Here is a 15,860-nt window from a genome sequence, read left to right on the forward strand (position 1 = left end):
ATATATATATGCACTTTATAAAAAAAACACTTAAATTTATAAATTTGCGTAGGATAGCAAATAATCAAGAATGTATGTATAATTTACTCATTTCAAACATAGAAATGTAATGCATAATGGATATCTTTGCATCTCCAATCTGGGTTGGCTTTAAAACCTTTTGCAAGTATTTTAATTAATTAAGTTTAGGTCATTAATTTGTAAATAAATGATTTATATATTTTTGTTTTTGTATAATTATGTTCTTATGGTAAGAGTTAGTTTGATTGTATTTTTTTATAATACCAAGAGTATCTATTCATCACTTGGGTAAGAAATTAATCTTTTCTAGGTGCATGAGTGTCCCTTCCAAAAATTTATCACTCCTAGGAAGTCTGTTGCTCACAAGAATGAAACTTTTGATCATCATAGAGATATAATGAGACACCTTGTTGGTTTTGATTGTAATTTAAGTCCTTATATATTGTATTACCATTTTTTGGGGTTAGAACAAGTATAAGAATAAGTTGTAAGATAAAACAATTTCTTAATGAGAAAAAATTACATAACAACATGTACACAATGGTGCTCTAAGTTGTTAGGCATTTTTTCCCTTTGGGACTTGGGTAGCTTAGCTTGTATAATCCATTGGCCCAATGGGTAGTATGGTCCGTTTTCCATTTTTTAACTTGTTCCTTATTTCTTCTTTTCTTGAGTTGGAAGCTGCGTTCGAAAACCATCACACTCTATATTCTCATCGCCACCGTCGACCACCGCAATAGAACGATTCTCCGCCGTCCGACACGCAAAAACCCTAAATCATGAGTCGAGGAAGTGGAGGCGGGTACGATCGCCACATCACTATTTTCTCTCCCGAGGGCCGTCTCTTTCAAGTTGGTACGTAACTCCTCTCACCTCTTCTTCACTTTTGATTTTCCGTTACACATTTTTGGTCCATTTTTTTTTTCTGTAACTCTGTCCGTACATTCTATGTTTTTTATTTTGGTATCCAATTTAGTAGTTTAAAGTAACATAAATAACTTAGATTTCTAGTTTTAGGGTTGATCTTGCCATGTTTACATGTTAATCGGTCAAATTTGGTTTAGATCTTTCAGATACTCTGGACTAACTGCATTTGTTTAAAACTTTGATTTGGAGAAGAAACTCTTGCTAATTTTTGTTCTTAGATGTACTTTTTTAGATGAAGTTCTTATATGAATTTGATAGCACAATTTGTCAGTAGATCTAGTTCTCTTCTAATTTCGATGGGTTACTTAAATTAGGAGCTGATGGTAGTGGACCAGTGGGATAGTTTGGTTGGTGTAACTGTGTAAGTAATAGGGAATTTCATTCAATTTGAGTGGGTGACAGACAGTTCTCCTGATATTTTGAGGTTTTCCATTTTCTTCTGTGTTTGGATCATGCCTGTTAAAACACCAGGAGGGTTGAAATTGGAGCAGTTAACCTGAATCTAAAATGGTTGTGTCACTTAAAATTGACCTTTTTATACTCCCAAAAGAATCACGTAATGATCCTTGATCATCGTCGCATTATGAAAAAAATTTCGTGGTTGTTTGGTAATGAGTTGACCAGTTTATTGGGCTGTACTATTCTAATTTGTGGATTTTAAATGCATGAGGCAGAGTATGCTTTCAAGGCTGTTAAGGCTTCTGGGATCACCTCAATTGGTGTTCGAGGAAAGGATTCAGTTTGTGTCGTTACTCAGAAGAAGGTTCCGGTGAGTATATGAAGTTGGCTTGTAGAACTTTCTTTTTGCTTGTATGAATATTTGTGTTGGTTGTTGCTTAAATTGGGAAGTTCAATGCAGGATAAGCTATTGGATCAGACAAGTGTTTCACATTTATTTCCCATTACAAAGTACCTTGGGTTATTAGCAACTGGCATGACAGGTTAATCTTTCATCATATCTCCTCTGCATTTCTTTGTTTTTGATATTTGTGAAGTTCAGTTACATACTTTTCATTGTTTCAGTTAAAAACTTAAAATATTAGTGAAAGTAAATTCTTGTAGTATGTTTCAGATAAAATTAGTTTTCTGTAAATTGAATTTTGATATATAAGAAGTGTTTAGATTTCCATAAATAAAAAATACTCTGAAATAAAACATGTCTATACATCCTAATTTCACTCATGCTTTATCCCATTGGAATACCTCTTTCCAGCTGATGCTAAGACATTGGTTCAGCAAGCAAGAAATGAAGCCGCTGAGTTTCGCCATAAATGGGGATATGAGATGCCTGTGGACATATTGGCTAGATGGTAAGTGGTTTAGTTTTAGGAAAGACATTCAGCTACTATAACTATTACTAGCTGCTTACTATGTTTCATTTCTTGTCTACAATTAAAACCGGTCATTTTTTCCTCTTGGAAAATGTTTTTTTGCACCTTTTCCTCTAATTTACTAGAGCAATGCATCAATGTCTTTTCCTATTCTCTTCAATACATTGTCTCAGTAGCCAATATATTAAACATGCTCCAGTAATTGGGGTGCAACTGGCGGTCATTTTTTGCTGCTGCCACCACATTAGCATTAACATCTGATGTAATAAAACTATGAAGAAACTATTATTACATTTCCCTCTAAAATAAACGATGTTAACAAATCACTATTTAGGAACCTTTATGCAAAGGACATTAGCAATTTATTTAAGCTCTAAAGTTTTTCTTACACTTGTCATGTGGTTTTGATAGGGATCCCGACAAAGAATAGAAAACATTTCAAAGTAAGTGTGGCAATTTAATTTTAGGATTCTGTAAGGGATTGAATATATTGGGTGTGATAAGTAGGTCATCGTTGCTGACTTACTTTTCCAAGCTGCACACAAAGCCCTTATTGTAAATGTGTTTGTAAAATTATTAGAGGTTAACTGGCTTTTGCTTTCCTTTTAAATCTCCCTCTTTCTCTCTGTAAATCTGCATTATTGATCAGCTTGAAGAATTTTTTGTAATATATTATATATTATTATGCTCAATAGTGAATGAAGTTCATATTCTAGCCTGGTCACTGGAAATGACATTGGTTATGATTATACATTTTTATATACCTTTTTTGTAACTAAAGCATACCATGCCATTTTTTCATATTCACTTATAGAGCTGGAGATTTTTGGGCTGCTGCTGTTTATGTCACTAACAATGTTGAAAAGAATTTAACAGCTTCTGTTGTGATGCTATATTTTATGACAATAGAGCATTGTTAGTTGTTTATATTTTTGCTTTCATTATTAAATGTGGATTCACCATCTTATCCCAGGGTAATGTGTTTTCTTTGCGGTTATTCACTTTTACATTCACTCCCTTGACTTGGGACTTACTGCCTAGAACCGAGCACTAGAAATGTGGTCCTAGGCCACTTCCGCAACACATGATTCCTTTTACCTCATTGCTATTAGACCCCAATAACCTGATTATAATAACTTATCACCTGAATCTCTATGTAATTTTAACTTTTTACAAAGCCCAAAGGTGACATTAATACTTTAGGTTTTTACAATTCGCCAGTACCATCTTCGGCAGCTTACTTTTTAATCTTTTACACCCACAGGATTGCAGACAAGTCCCAAGTATATACTCAACATGCTTATATGAGACCACTTGGAGTAGGCATGTTTTCTTAGCCCTTTTTACTACATATCAGTTTTCACCTTATGTGGAATATCACATCATTAGTTTTGTATGATCAAAATTATTTCGAATCCAAATACTTATTGGTATTATTGATGTTATTTCCTCTTTCTGTGACTTTGAATCTATTGTTCTGTGAAGTTGCTATGGTTTTGGGTATTGATGAAGAAAGTGGGCCTCAACTTTACAAATGTGACCCAGCTGGTCACTACTTTGGTCACAAGGTACATAGAAGATTACCTTTTCACTTTGATCGATGTTAAGATTGTTTGTGTTATTTAATGTCATAAGATGATCTCAACTGATAGTTACTTAGATTGAGCTAATGATAGTTATATTTAATCACTTGCTTTTTTCTTACACTTTCTCAGTCATCATGTTTTTTATCACAAAGTCACCCACACAAAGTCACTTTCTCAATGCATAGAGATTTTGTAATATTTTGAAGACTTTCTAATTGTTTTGTGCTGTTTGCTCTGCTAATCATTTTTTTAACCGATTATGTGTTATGAATAAGTGATGCACAATGATTTTCAATTTTTGACTGTTTAGAAGTAAGGAATGGTGTTTCTTTGTTTCTTCATCACTTCTGTGCTTTTGTAATCTGTTTGTAAGTTTATTCACTTGTAGACAGAAAATAATGTGTCTAAGAATCTATTATTGATGTACCCAGGCCACAAGTGCTGGATCGAAGGACCAGGAGGCAATTAATTTCTTGGAAAAGAAGATGAAGAATGATCCTTCATTTACCTACGAGGAGACTGTGCAGGTAGCGATTTTGTTTTCCTTTCAGATGTATTTTTTCTTTACCTCTCACCCGTTTTGCAAGCCAAATTCTGCATTGAAGATGTAGCCATGTAGGTGTTATACAAAGTTAGTATTCTGTACAGGTATACTTGTGAAGTTTCACTTGTTAAGCTGAAGAGATTGCCAGTCTATTTGCTTGGTTTTATTAGTATGGTATGGGAAGTGGAGACTAGCATGTTCCCACTGAGAACTTGTTCCTTTTCAAGTATTATCAAAGCTAGACACACACTTACACTCACCTCACATCTACACAGTTTTCACCGTATGGTTGCTATTACGGGAGATATTAAGTGTTGTATACTTAGTAATTACATTTTCCTTCAAGGATAAATGTCAGGATTTTGGATTTTTCTCCCTTTTGAGGATAGACAATGAATTTGTTGATCCTGTTTTCTTTCCGTTTTTGGCAACTTTTAAATTTTTCTTCATGAATATTTGCTGCAGTATTATGTTGTACAATTGTTTGCCTGAAAGAAAATTAATGGTCAAAGTATTGAATGCATGTGAATGCGAAGCTTGGCCTTGTTTTACAGAAAGGCAAAAAGTCTAAAAAAAATGAGTTCAGTTTATGGTAAAATGATGTCAGTTTTAGATCTTTTGCTACTGGAGTAAAGGTTGATATCTTGCGCATCTCTAAGTGCTAATTAAGGAGGCATCAAACCTATATCTATGTCAGATATTATAGAAAAACCGCTGTTATAACTTCGATAGTTGGCATTAGCACATTATCATTTGGTTTCATGAACATTATATATCATTTGTTTGACTGTGTTACCTCACAAACATTGACAGGCTTTTGTTAATGATATTTTGAAGGATGCTATATTGTAATTGAAGATACTAGAAAGTAGAAACTTACAAAAATGTTTATTGTTTACCAATTTTGACAACCAGTCATCTGATAACGCCTTTGTTGTTCTAATTTGAAGATCTTTTCTTCTTTCCTTTTTTCAGACTGCCATTTCTGCCTTGCAATCAGTTCTTCAAGAGGATTTTAAGGCTACTGAGATTGAGGTAGAACTTTTTTTATATTTAATTTTGTTATAAAAATCACAAGTAAGGAAGTACCTTTATATGACACCATGTTAATTGGAATGTGGTAAATTATTTTTTTTAGTTTTATTCTTGAATGATTTCAGTATTGTTTGTCTTCAAGTCATTTGTTTTCCTCATTAAGTGATAGCCATGCATTTATGTCATGCTGCCTAGTGTTTGCGTCAACATTTTTCTTCTAGATTTCTACGGTAGAGATGATTAAATTTTTGATGACAATTGTGATCCAACTGATAGTTTTCTACACTGATATGACAAATGATTGCATTTTGCATTTTTGTAGGTTGGAGTGGTGCAGAAGGAGAGACCAGAGTTTAGAAATTTAACCACCGATGAGATTGATGAGCATTTGACTGCAATAAGTGAGCGTGACTGAGTTCTAGACAAGGATATGTTCAAACTTTATGTACCAAAAAAAGTTGATGCTAGGTGAAATTATCATGTGTTAATTTTCCGAGTCTATTATTGACTTGATTTTCTTTAGTTACCAAAGTCCGATGGAAATGCAGACTAATGAATGCGCTTGGATTGCATTACTTATATGATTTGGGCAATCTTGGATGCCATATTTTTCTAATTATGGAGCCTTATTTTATTCTAGGACATCGAATCATATTTCCTTGTCATCATCTTAATAGATATGGATATTATACAACGTAGAGAAATCATTGCAAATTTCTTGTGTGTCTAATATGGGGTGACCAAAACTGTGGTTGTCTTGAACACGAGGGGAGTCCTATCTCTTGTCTCAGATGGAATTGTTATGTAGGCTCCACGATTAAGTCACGCTAAATAGGTATAAATAGGATTTAGAACTTGGCCTGAGGATAGTGTTGAATTATGCCAACATAGTAATATATTCCTGCATTAGTAATTTTCGACATTTTTCTTTAAAGTGAGGAAAGTGTTGAATTTTGTTAATGTAATAATATACTCCTTGTTCACAGTTTCGTCATTTTCTTTTGGTGCTTAATAAAGAACTTATGAGATGGTATGACCTTGCTCTATCGGTTAAAAAATAATATTATTTTTGTACACAGGTAATATATCAAGATTAAACTTTGTATATTGTGTTTATCTGTTTTATCAATTGATTTTATTTTACTAAAGTTTCTGATAAAATCATGTCACTTTTTTTTCTTTATAAAGAATTGACTTCGGGGATTGAAGTTATTCAAATTCTCACTCAAAATTTTAATTAAGAAAACTGCAGGTTGAATTAGTACATCCTATTTAGGTGTTCTAATTCTATAGGTCCAAGTTAATTTTTTTTAGAAATTGCCATTTAAATAAGGAGCATTTTGGCACGAAATCATTATTTGTAAGGAAAAAATTAAGACGAGATTCCACTCATTCTCTATTCTTCAAAATAACTATTTAGTTTTAGATTCTCAATTTTGTTTCATTCTCTTAATGTCTTGCTTATTTATTTTTCTTATACCTACTTTACGAATCTTCTATATGCTAAAACTTTAAATAATTATTTATTTGTCCTTAATATTTTTTATTTCTAAAATAAAATCATATAATCCTAGATAACTATAATTAATATATCGTATTTTAAGTTTAATATTATAATAAATATAAAAATTATAATATGAAATACATCTAATAAAAAATATTATAGTTCTCTAAATTAAAAAATAAATTAATACTTAATATCATGCTAGTCAGAAGAACTTAATTACTAAATCAAACTTAACTACTAAAATCCTTATGTATAGGAGAAGGAAATAACAAACATATGGAATGCATTTGTGCAACTTAAATCCACTTAATCACACTTTATATATAGTAGCTTAACAACTTTTTTTGTTGGTAACTAGCAAGTTACCCATGCGAATGTACGGGGCGATATTTTTTACCACATGATTAAGAATATATATATTATATCTATATTATTTCTTTAAGATAAGGAACCATTTCAAATTTTGTTATTTTGAAATTGATATATCTTTCAAAATTCAATGTCCCTCATTGTTCAACCTCACAAATATTAAATATACACAATATAATATTGTGGAAAAACTTGATTATATGATCAGGAAGACCAAAAATTATAAATGCATTTAAAAGTTGATGAGTTAATAAGTTGAATTTTGGTCTTCATTAATATTACACATATCAATATAATCAAAATTATTGTATTCATTTTTATCACATAATATTGTGAACTTTAGAAATATTTCCTTCAACTTAATAATTGATTGAATTGAATTGTAAATTTTTTTATTTGGAATTAAAGTAAAAAAGAATTATTTATTTGTTCAATAATTTCAATAGTTGATGCAAGTATTATCTTTGGTTATAAAAACTCTTTATTTTTTTAGCGATCTTGTAAAACTGGATAAGTACTTTGAACTATGACATCTATTGGATTATCAAAATTAACAAATGTAAATGTCATTAGGTATGTTATGACGTAGTTATGAGAATTTTAAAAAAAATTATAATTTAACTAATACATACTAATGTTATTATATTTGTGTGTTAGCAATTATGTACAATTACAATATTTTATTATAATATTTTAAAATTGTATCATTGTCTTGATTATATGTCTTCATCCATACAATTTTTATACAATAATATTTCAATGATCTGTAGAGAGTGACAGATGACACATAAAATGATTAAATGATATTAATTGGAAACATTTTAATATCTATTTAAATGTGTAACTACTACATATTCAAGTTACTATAATTAAAATATGTTTTCAAATTTTCCTAACAACTTTAATACATAATTTTAAAATGGAAACTAAATCATCATAATTAAGAGGAGAGGTCCACTTATTGCAAGAGTAAGTTTTTAAAATTTACTCCACATTCTAGCCATCAATTATAGGGAAATCCAATTGTTTGAATTAGTGAGTAGATCTAAACTATTAGTTATCCCTATAATTGATGGTTAGGATAAGGAGTAAATGTAAAAAACTCACTCTTAGAGTAAGATCCCCGCTCCATAATTAGTACCCTTAATTCCTTAATTATAGAAAATGAAACATTTAGGATTTACCAACTTCATTTAGGAATTACCAACTTTTCTTCTAATTAATATTAAAAATAATTATTTTTATGAAATAAATTAAATATCAAAATATATCTTTATTAATTATAATATTATAGTTCACTCTATTAATAATAAGATTGAATTTCTGATATTAAATTTTTAAAAAATAATTAGATGAAAATGTTTTAAAATCTATTTAAATAATTAATATTAAAAATTGTTATTTTTAAGAAATAAATTCAATGTCTATCATTTTTATGCCAAACATAATAACAAAGATTTCCTCATTAATTGTAATATGATAACACATTCTTTCAATTAATAATAATTAGTATGTTAGTTTTTGTTGTAGGTGATAGTCAAATCTTAAATCTCTTTCACTCCTTTCCTAAAAATCAAACCACATTGTAACTCATTTTTTATTGTTTTAAGTTTGTTATGGGTGAGGCTTGAACCCACAACTTCATCTACCTCATTTCTTAAACTCTTTCAACTTAACTATCATATCATCGACCCTCAAACATAGTTATTATTGCTCCAAATCCCTTATTTCATTATTAATACCCTAAATTCCTTAATTCCAGGAAAGTAAGAGAATTATCTACATTTCTTCTAATTAGTACTAGAAATTGTTATTTTTATGAAATAAATTCATTGTCCATCATTTTTTTATGAAGAAAAGTTTCAACATATTTCCATATTAATTATAATATCATAGTTTATTCTTTCTATTAGTAATAAGATTGGTTTTCTACTATTTATGTTTTAAAAATGATTAAATGATATTAATTGATAACGTTTTAAGATCTATTTAAATGTGTAAATACAACAAATTTCATTTAATGTATTTAAAATATTTTTCAAAATTTCATAACAACTTTAATACATAATTTTAAAGTAGAAACTAAATCATAATTAATGCATGTTTATAACGAATGATTTACGTTATATTCCATTATAATTTATAATAATTGTTCTTTATGATATGTTTTGATTTATGTTGGTAATTGATTCTTTCTATTTTGTAACCGATTCACAAATTTATATTCTATTTCTGTAACTTGTACAAAAAAAATCAAACTACTATATTTCTTCATGAGTTTTAAATCATATGTTATATTCTTTATGATGTTAAAACAAAATAAAATATAAATGAAATTAATTATTATTGCACAAATTTATTAGTTTTAATTCTACAAATTTATCTACATAAGTAGCATTGCCTAAAATTTAGAAATCATAAATAATTTAAACAAAATATATATCAAGTCAATTGATTATCACAATCAAAATTTATTAGTTATAATTCTACAAATTTATGTCAATAATGAGGATTGCTTAAAATTTGGAAATCATAAATAAATTAAATATATATATAAATCAAATAAAAATGAATACATTATTCTTCTTCATATATAGGAATGCTAAAAATCGAGAAATAAAGAACAAATACATTATATTGTATTGTTGACCCAAACAATACAAATTTCTAAGCAAACAATTAAAGAAGGTAATGAAGTTTAAGTAAAATTTCGAAGAGGGTGATTAACACTATGTGTTTCTGAAACATGCAAAATAAGAAATTAAAATAATAATTCTATGAATAAATAAGTATATAAGTAAGATAAAAGATGCGAATAGAAAAAAATTGCAGAGATGTTTCAAGGAAGAACCAAACTATAAATAAAGAGAGAAAATGATAACAATGAGATTAGATGAAGAGATAAATATATTATTAACAAAAATAAATAGACAAATAAATATAATATTGTAAGTGAATGTGAAATATAATAGAGATTGAGTAGCTACCATATGTTTTGAAGGTTTGATCTTCCTTTAGAAAGATACATTTGTTTATCACATGCTAAAGGAGAAAATTGTTGGAACTATATATCTACAAAATAATGAAATTAGTGAGAACACGTCTATAAAATAAGGAAATCAATGAAAAATTATACAAAAATCAATGATAAAATAAGAACAGATCTTCAAAATAAACCAAAAAATCAATGAAAAATGTACTAAAGATCAGATCTAACAAATAAATAAATAAGTGCATTCTAAAGAGGATCTTCTAAAGAGAAAGAAAAAATGATGACAATGAAGAGACATAATGAAATGAAATGAAATGAAGTTGGAGGGGGAAAAAAGATTGTTGAGAGAAAAATAATGTTGGAAGAGAAAGAGAGAGTCATAGACCTCAATAACAATTCAAATGTATTACAACTTAAAAAATGCAATAAAAAAGCCTTTAGAAGAGATGACATAAAATGCAATAAACTGTATTAAATGCAATAATTATCAAGAAATGACAAATATAATGTGGGGAGGTACATATGATTACCATAGAACTATTTTGGAGAGAGGAAAATGAAGGAGGAGATGACATGTGGCAATTAATGAGGTGGCGTGAGGAGGAGATGCCATGTGCCAATTGATGAGGTGGTGAGAGTTTATTTTGTTATATAGGTAATAGATACAAATGTATCTCCCCCCTCCCATGAATTAACCAACTAAATTAATCAAGTATTAATATTCAAATAATAATAATATTTAAAAAGTTTAATTTCATTTATATAGTACTGAAAGTCTGAAACAATACATAGATAATAATCACCACAACTCAACTCGTAATATCGGATTGGAATTTTTCATTCGGTTCTTCCTCTTCTCTCAAACTAACACTCTGTTTGGTCACCGATTAAGTAAAAGTTGAAACGGTGAGTGAGTTCCATTTTGAGCTTTTGTTCTCAAGACTTTCAAATTCACTTTTATGTAATTGTAATTTCAGATGAATTTGAGTATGATCAGCAACTGTGCAAATTTCAGTGTTGGCCTTCAACCTCGCACAGTTTCAAACTGCAACCTTCACCCTCATGGTTACTCTTCCAACTTCCTTCGTTTTGTGCCTCCATCCTTATTATAACTATAATTTTGCTTCTTTCTATTTTAATTTCTTCATTTTTGCTAATTAATTTTAATCTATGCTTCTATCTTTGGAATACTATATAGTTTGTAATTTCAATTATTTCATCAAATATTGCAGGCATATACTCCTAATATTCATTGCTGCTGTTAATTGTTATTAATATTATTATAATTTTGGGTTGTAGGTAGAAATATTGTTCCCATGGAGAAGCCTTTGGAATCTGAAAATTGTTTTCTGTCAAAGTTGAAGATTATTAATAGCAATAATATCATTAAGACATCCATTGGTGCCATGGCAGGTACTACCTTGCAGCTTTCAACTTTTTGTTTGTTTAACACCATCAAGTAGCTTATATAAGTTACTCAACGAACTTATTTGACAAAAAAATAAGCTAATAGTGAATAAGCTCGTATTTATAGCTTATAAGCTAGGGACTTTTGTTATTTTACACCTGTAAGATAGGCTATCAGCTAATCTTAGGAAAAATTTCAAATTTAATAGGCTAGTTTATGAACCTTCAACTCCTAGCTTATAAGCTTTTAGCTAACGTAATCGGTTAGTTGTGCCAATTGCAAAACAAAGCATTGGTTGTTGTTATTGTTTTATAAACAAAGGTTAACACTGTGTTCCACAGGACTGTGCATATACTTTTTAATTTTTTTCCTTCTTTTAATTCGGTTGAGGTTGAGAAAACTTGTTAGCATCTGCTTCGGATGCTATATATTTGCAGAGTTTGGTTAAATCCTCCTACCACTCGATAAAGAAAGCATCAAATAAAAAGTAAATGCATTTGATATTTTAGGATTATAAAAAGAAATTCAATCCTTGCTTTATTTACCACTAGGAGGATTTGAAATTATTCTTATTTGCAACTTAGATTGTGGGTAACTTATCAATAATTCTTCTCAAGGCCAATTCAAATGCTTAGACTTGAACTAAAATCGGTAAACATACATTGCTGCTGTTTAGATGGCATTTACGTTGTAGATATCTTGTCATGCAAGCTTCTTCGGTTTTCGGATTGACATTTTTGTCTATTCTGATCCATTTTACCCTTATCAATCATTTTGAGTTGTGCTACTGCTCTCACATAGATTAGTGGGGTTGGATGATTGAATTAGTAAACGTTTTTTGTTTCCATACTTTTCAGTGGCACATTTGGTTGCTCCAGCCACTGCAAAAGCTGTAAGTAAGATAAATATATCGGTGAGGGGTTTCAATTGTCCCTTTTGTTGTATATTGTACAAATAAATAAGAAATTAAGGACCGTACATGAGTGACTCTTTCTGATTCCTTTTATTTGTGTATGAGATATTGAACTAAAGTTTCCAGCCTTATTTAGTTAGCAATGGATGGTCGTTGAATTAGGTTATTCTGTGAATGTTCCGTTCATAGTTGAAATGGCAGAATCAGTCCTTATGTTGCAAATTATGATATATATATATATGCTATGCATCCAAGTTGGTATGGTATATATCTCAGGAACTGGAATTATTTTCCTTCGAGTCAGGAAATGGCAGCTTCTGTTTATGCTTTAGCTGACGGAGATATCAGTGACTGGTTTGGAGGCTTGTTATATTCAGCTGGACAACAGGCTAATGAAGCTGTTCAGGACCAACTTTCGTCTCTCAGTTTCACTAGGTGGATTATAAATTCCTTTACGCATTCTTCTGATTCCCCCCCCCCCCCCCCTGAAAAAGTGGATGCTTATGTTTATGGTCTGTTATTTTCTACTTATTCATATTTACAGTTTGGCAGTAATATATGGGGCAGGGCTTGTAACAAGCCTTTCTCCCTGTACGCTTAGTGTCTTACCACTGACCCTCGGTTACATTGGTGAGCTTGCTACTGTTTTTCATTTTCAGTATTAATACCTTTTTAGATGCCTAAATTTGTGGTTTGGAATATTGCAGGGGCATTTGGCTCTAGCAAAAGCAAAGGAGAGGTAATAACTTGCTAAGTGTGTAATATCTATGACACTTTCTTATCTTTTTTATGGCCCCTATTTAAGGATTGAAGTTCCCAGACCACTGTTTTTGAATACCAACGTAGTAAGAGAAATGTCTTTAAGCAATATTGATAAGAAGAATGTAGATTGCTATGCTTTTAGATTGTTGCTAGTGCGAAAATATCTGTCCCGTTGCAGCATTTTACAACTAAAATGCCTTGTACTTTAGAGCAGACCCTGAGTGCCAAATGCTTGGATGTTTCGTCTTTTGAGGGTTTCTATTTTTATATATACTATTTAGGTTTAGTGACAAGTGCATATATGTGGGAGCTACTATCACACATAGCATTTATATAAATTTTCTAAAAAGAACACTGTTTCCTCCATTTTTCTTATTCCATCCCCTTTTCTGGATAAACTCTGTTTCAGAGTCTCTCATGCTTGTGTACAGATATTCGTGGGCACACACTCGAACAAAGACATATTTCTCACTAATTATTCTTTCTCCCTGCTAGGTTGTTGGAGATTCCATTGCATTTTCATTAGGTCTTGCAACTACATTAGCACTGTTGGGTGTAGCAGCCTCATTTGCTGGGAAGGCTTATGGACAGATTGGTCAAGGATTACCTTTGGGTGCTTCTGGTTTGGCTGTAATTATGGGTCTGAACCTTCTTGAGGTACTGAAACAGCCCGCGACCATTTCTATGTATTTTAAAGTTGACAATCTTTCAAGTTAGGAAAATCATCGCTAAATCATTTTTATTTGAATCTTGTAAATAATTCCAGTGGATTAGGTTTGTCCAAGTCTCCAAACACAATCTTGTAGTTTAATGTGCAGATTATAGATAGTTAGAAGAAGTCCTTTGAAGTTCTAAACATTTTAGAGTGAGACACTTGAACAAGTTTTATAAGCTAATGAGCTAAACAAGTTTCCTTTACTAGACGTTTTGCCTTACTTTTTGTTTATGGTTCACCTTGAAATTGTTTTTGCAGATCATTGAATTACGACTCCCCTCATTCTTTGACAGTTTTGATCCACGTGCAGCAGCTGCCAATCTCCCATCAAGTAAGTTGATACTTTTACACTGACTTTAGCACTTTTTAGTATCATTTGAATGCCAGAGTGTTTTACATGAAGGAACACTATTCTTAGGTGTGCAAGCGTATCTGGCTGGGCTTACATTTGCTTTAGCTGCCTCACCTTGCAGTACACCTGTTCTGGCCACCCTTCTGGGATATGTTGCTGCTTCCAAGGTACTTCTTAGTTCTTATTAGCAACTAATAACTTTTCATTATTCTTTGCTAATGTTGTTATGCAGGGTTGGCATAATACTCTAGGGCAGAACCAGTGTTACTTTCCCATTGGTTTCAGTTAATCAGTTTGAAAAACGCATAAGAGATGTTGAACATGTGAATTGTGATAATGTTTAAGTTTTAAAAGATTTTTTAAATTGGACATCTTCGCAGTGAACGCCTCCATGGATACATTGAATATGGACTGTTCATTAGGCTTGATTAAAAAACACATGTTTACTTAATAATTTGACTGTATGTATGCTGTCGAATATGTGAATTGTCATAATGTCTAAGATTTACAAGAGTTTTTAAACTGAGGATATCTTCATAGTGAATGCCTCCATTAATACATTAAATATGGACAGTTAATTAAGCTTCATTGAAAAAACACGGTTACTTAATAATTTAACTCCATGCATGCTTTTCACATTACATATATATTCAATCATGTGTAAAAGAAAGAAATCATTATTTCTTGACAGGATCCGGTGATTGGAGGTAGCTTACTTTTGACATACACAACTGGCTATGTTTCTCCCTTGCTCTTAGCTGCATCTTTTGCTGGAGCATTACAGGTTCATACATGATTTTTTAGTTTTATTTTATTACCTAGTGTGCCCCTCTTACACAAGGATCTCTTATGGAAAACTATATTCCTGAACGCAAAATTTGTATTAACAGAGTTTGCTTTCATTTCGCAAGTTCTCAGCATGGATCAATCCAGTAAGGTAATTTTTGAACTTCCAATAATGCCATAATGGTACCAACACTCTCATACTTGGATTATTTTCTAGTTTCAAGATAACCCATTTCCTTAATGGATTTCTTATCCTCTCCAAGCTTCCATCTTTCTGATGAATGTTACAATTTGCTTGCCATGCAGTGGAGCAATGCTGTTAGGAGGTGGTTTGTATACTTTCTTAGATAGGCTATTCCCAGCTACAATGGTGATGTAGTAAAGTTTCTGGTTCTCGGGCACGCCATAATCTTTCACCTGAACTGTTTTATGTGTATAAGATATCATACAAGTAACCATATTATGTTACTTACTACTTCATATCAAACACATGTAATGTAACAACATTGACAATTTATATCACAGTTTAGATGATCTACGTTATGGGTTTGTCAATTTTGGCTGGATCTGCCAATGTATTTTCAGGTTGGACTAATTTTGTTACTTGTAACA

The 15,860-nt window shown here is 30.9% G+C and overlaps 2 protein-coding genes across 3 annotated transcripts; both read left to right on the top strand.

Annotated features, from left to right (window-relative positions):
- Nucleotides 680-6,084, top strand: LOC109325910 (proteasome subunit alpha type-6). The gene is made up of 9 exons (XM_019558522.1): nucleotides 680-876; nucleotides 1,623-1,717; nucleotides 1,808-1,889; nucleotides 2,162-2,258; nucleotides 3,544-3,602; nucleotides 3,765-3,847; nucleotides 4,297-4,392; nucleotides 5,385-5,444; nucleotides 5,767-6,084. Exons 1-9 carry the CDS (start codon nucleotides 801-803, stop codon nucleotides 5,857-5,859), a joined length of 741 nt encoding a protein of 246 aa, XP_019414067.1. The 5' UTR covers nucleotides 680-800; the 3' UTR covers nucleotides 5,860-6,084.
- Nucleotides 11,102-15,791, top strand: LOC109325517 (cytochrome c-type biogenesis ccda-like chloroplastic protein 2). 2 transcript variants are annotated; one of them, XM_019557933.1, is made up of 13 exons: nucleotides 11,102-11,218; nucleotides 11,290-11,377; nucleotides 11,612-11,725; nucleotides 12,578-12,633; nucleotides 12,938-13,068; nucleotides 13,178-13,263; nucleotides 13,341-13,372; nucleotides 13,891-14,052; nucleotides 14,369-14,441; nucleotides 14,529-14,629; nucleotides 15,154-15,246; nucleotides 15,353-15,399; nucleotides 15,555-15,791. In XM_019557933.1, the coding sequence occupies exons 2-13, from the start codon at nucleotides 11,290-11,292 to the stop codon at nucleotides 15,625-15,627; spliced, it is 1,056 nt and encodes a 351-aa protein (XP_019413478.1). In that variant the 5' UTR covers nucleotides 11,102-11,218; the 3' UTR covers nucleotides 15,628-15,791. The 2 variants fall into 2 exon arrangements, with proteins under 2 accessions (XP_019413478.1, XP_019413479.1); XM_019557934.1 differs by having other exon boundaries at nucleotides 12,578-12,612.

The sequence above is a fragment of the Lupinus angustifolius genome, chromosome LG13 (assembly GCF_001865875.1).
Source record: "Lupinus angustifolius cultivar Tanjil chromosome LG13, LupAngTanjil_v1.0, whole genome shotgun sequence".
Lineage (NCBI taxonomy): Eukaryota > Viridiplantae > Streptophyta > Magnoliopsida > Fabales > Fabaceae > Lupinus > Lupinus angustifolius.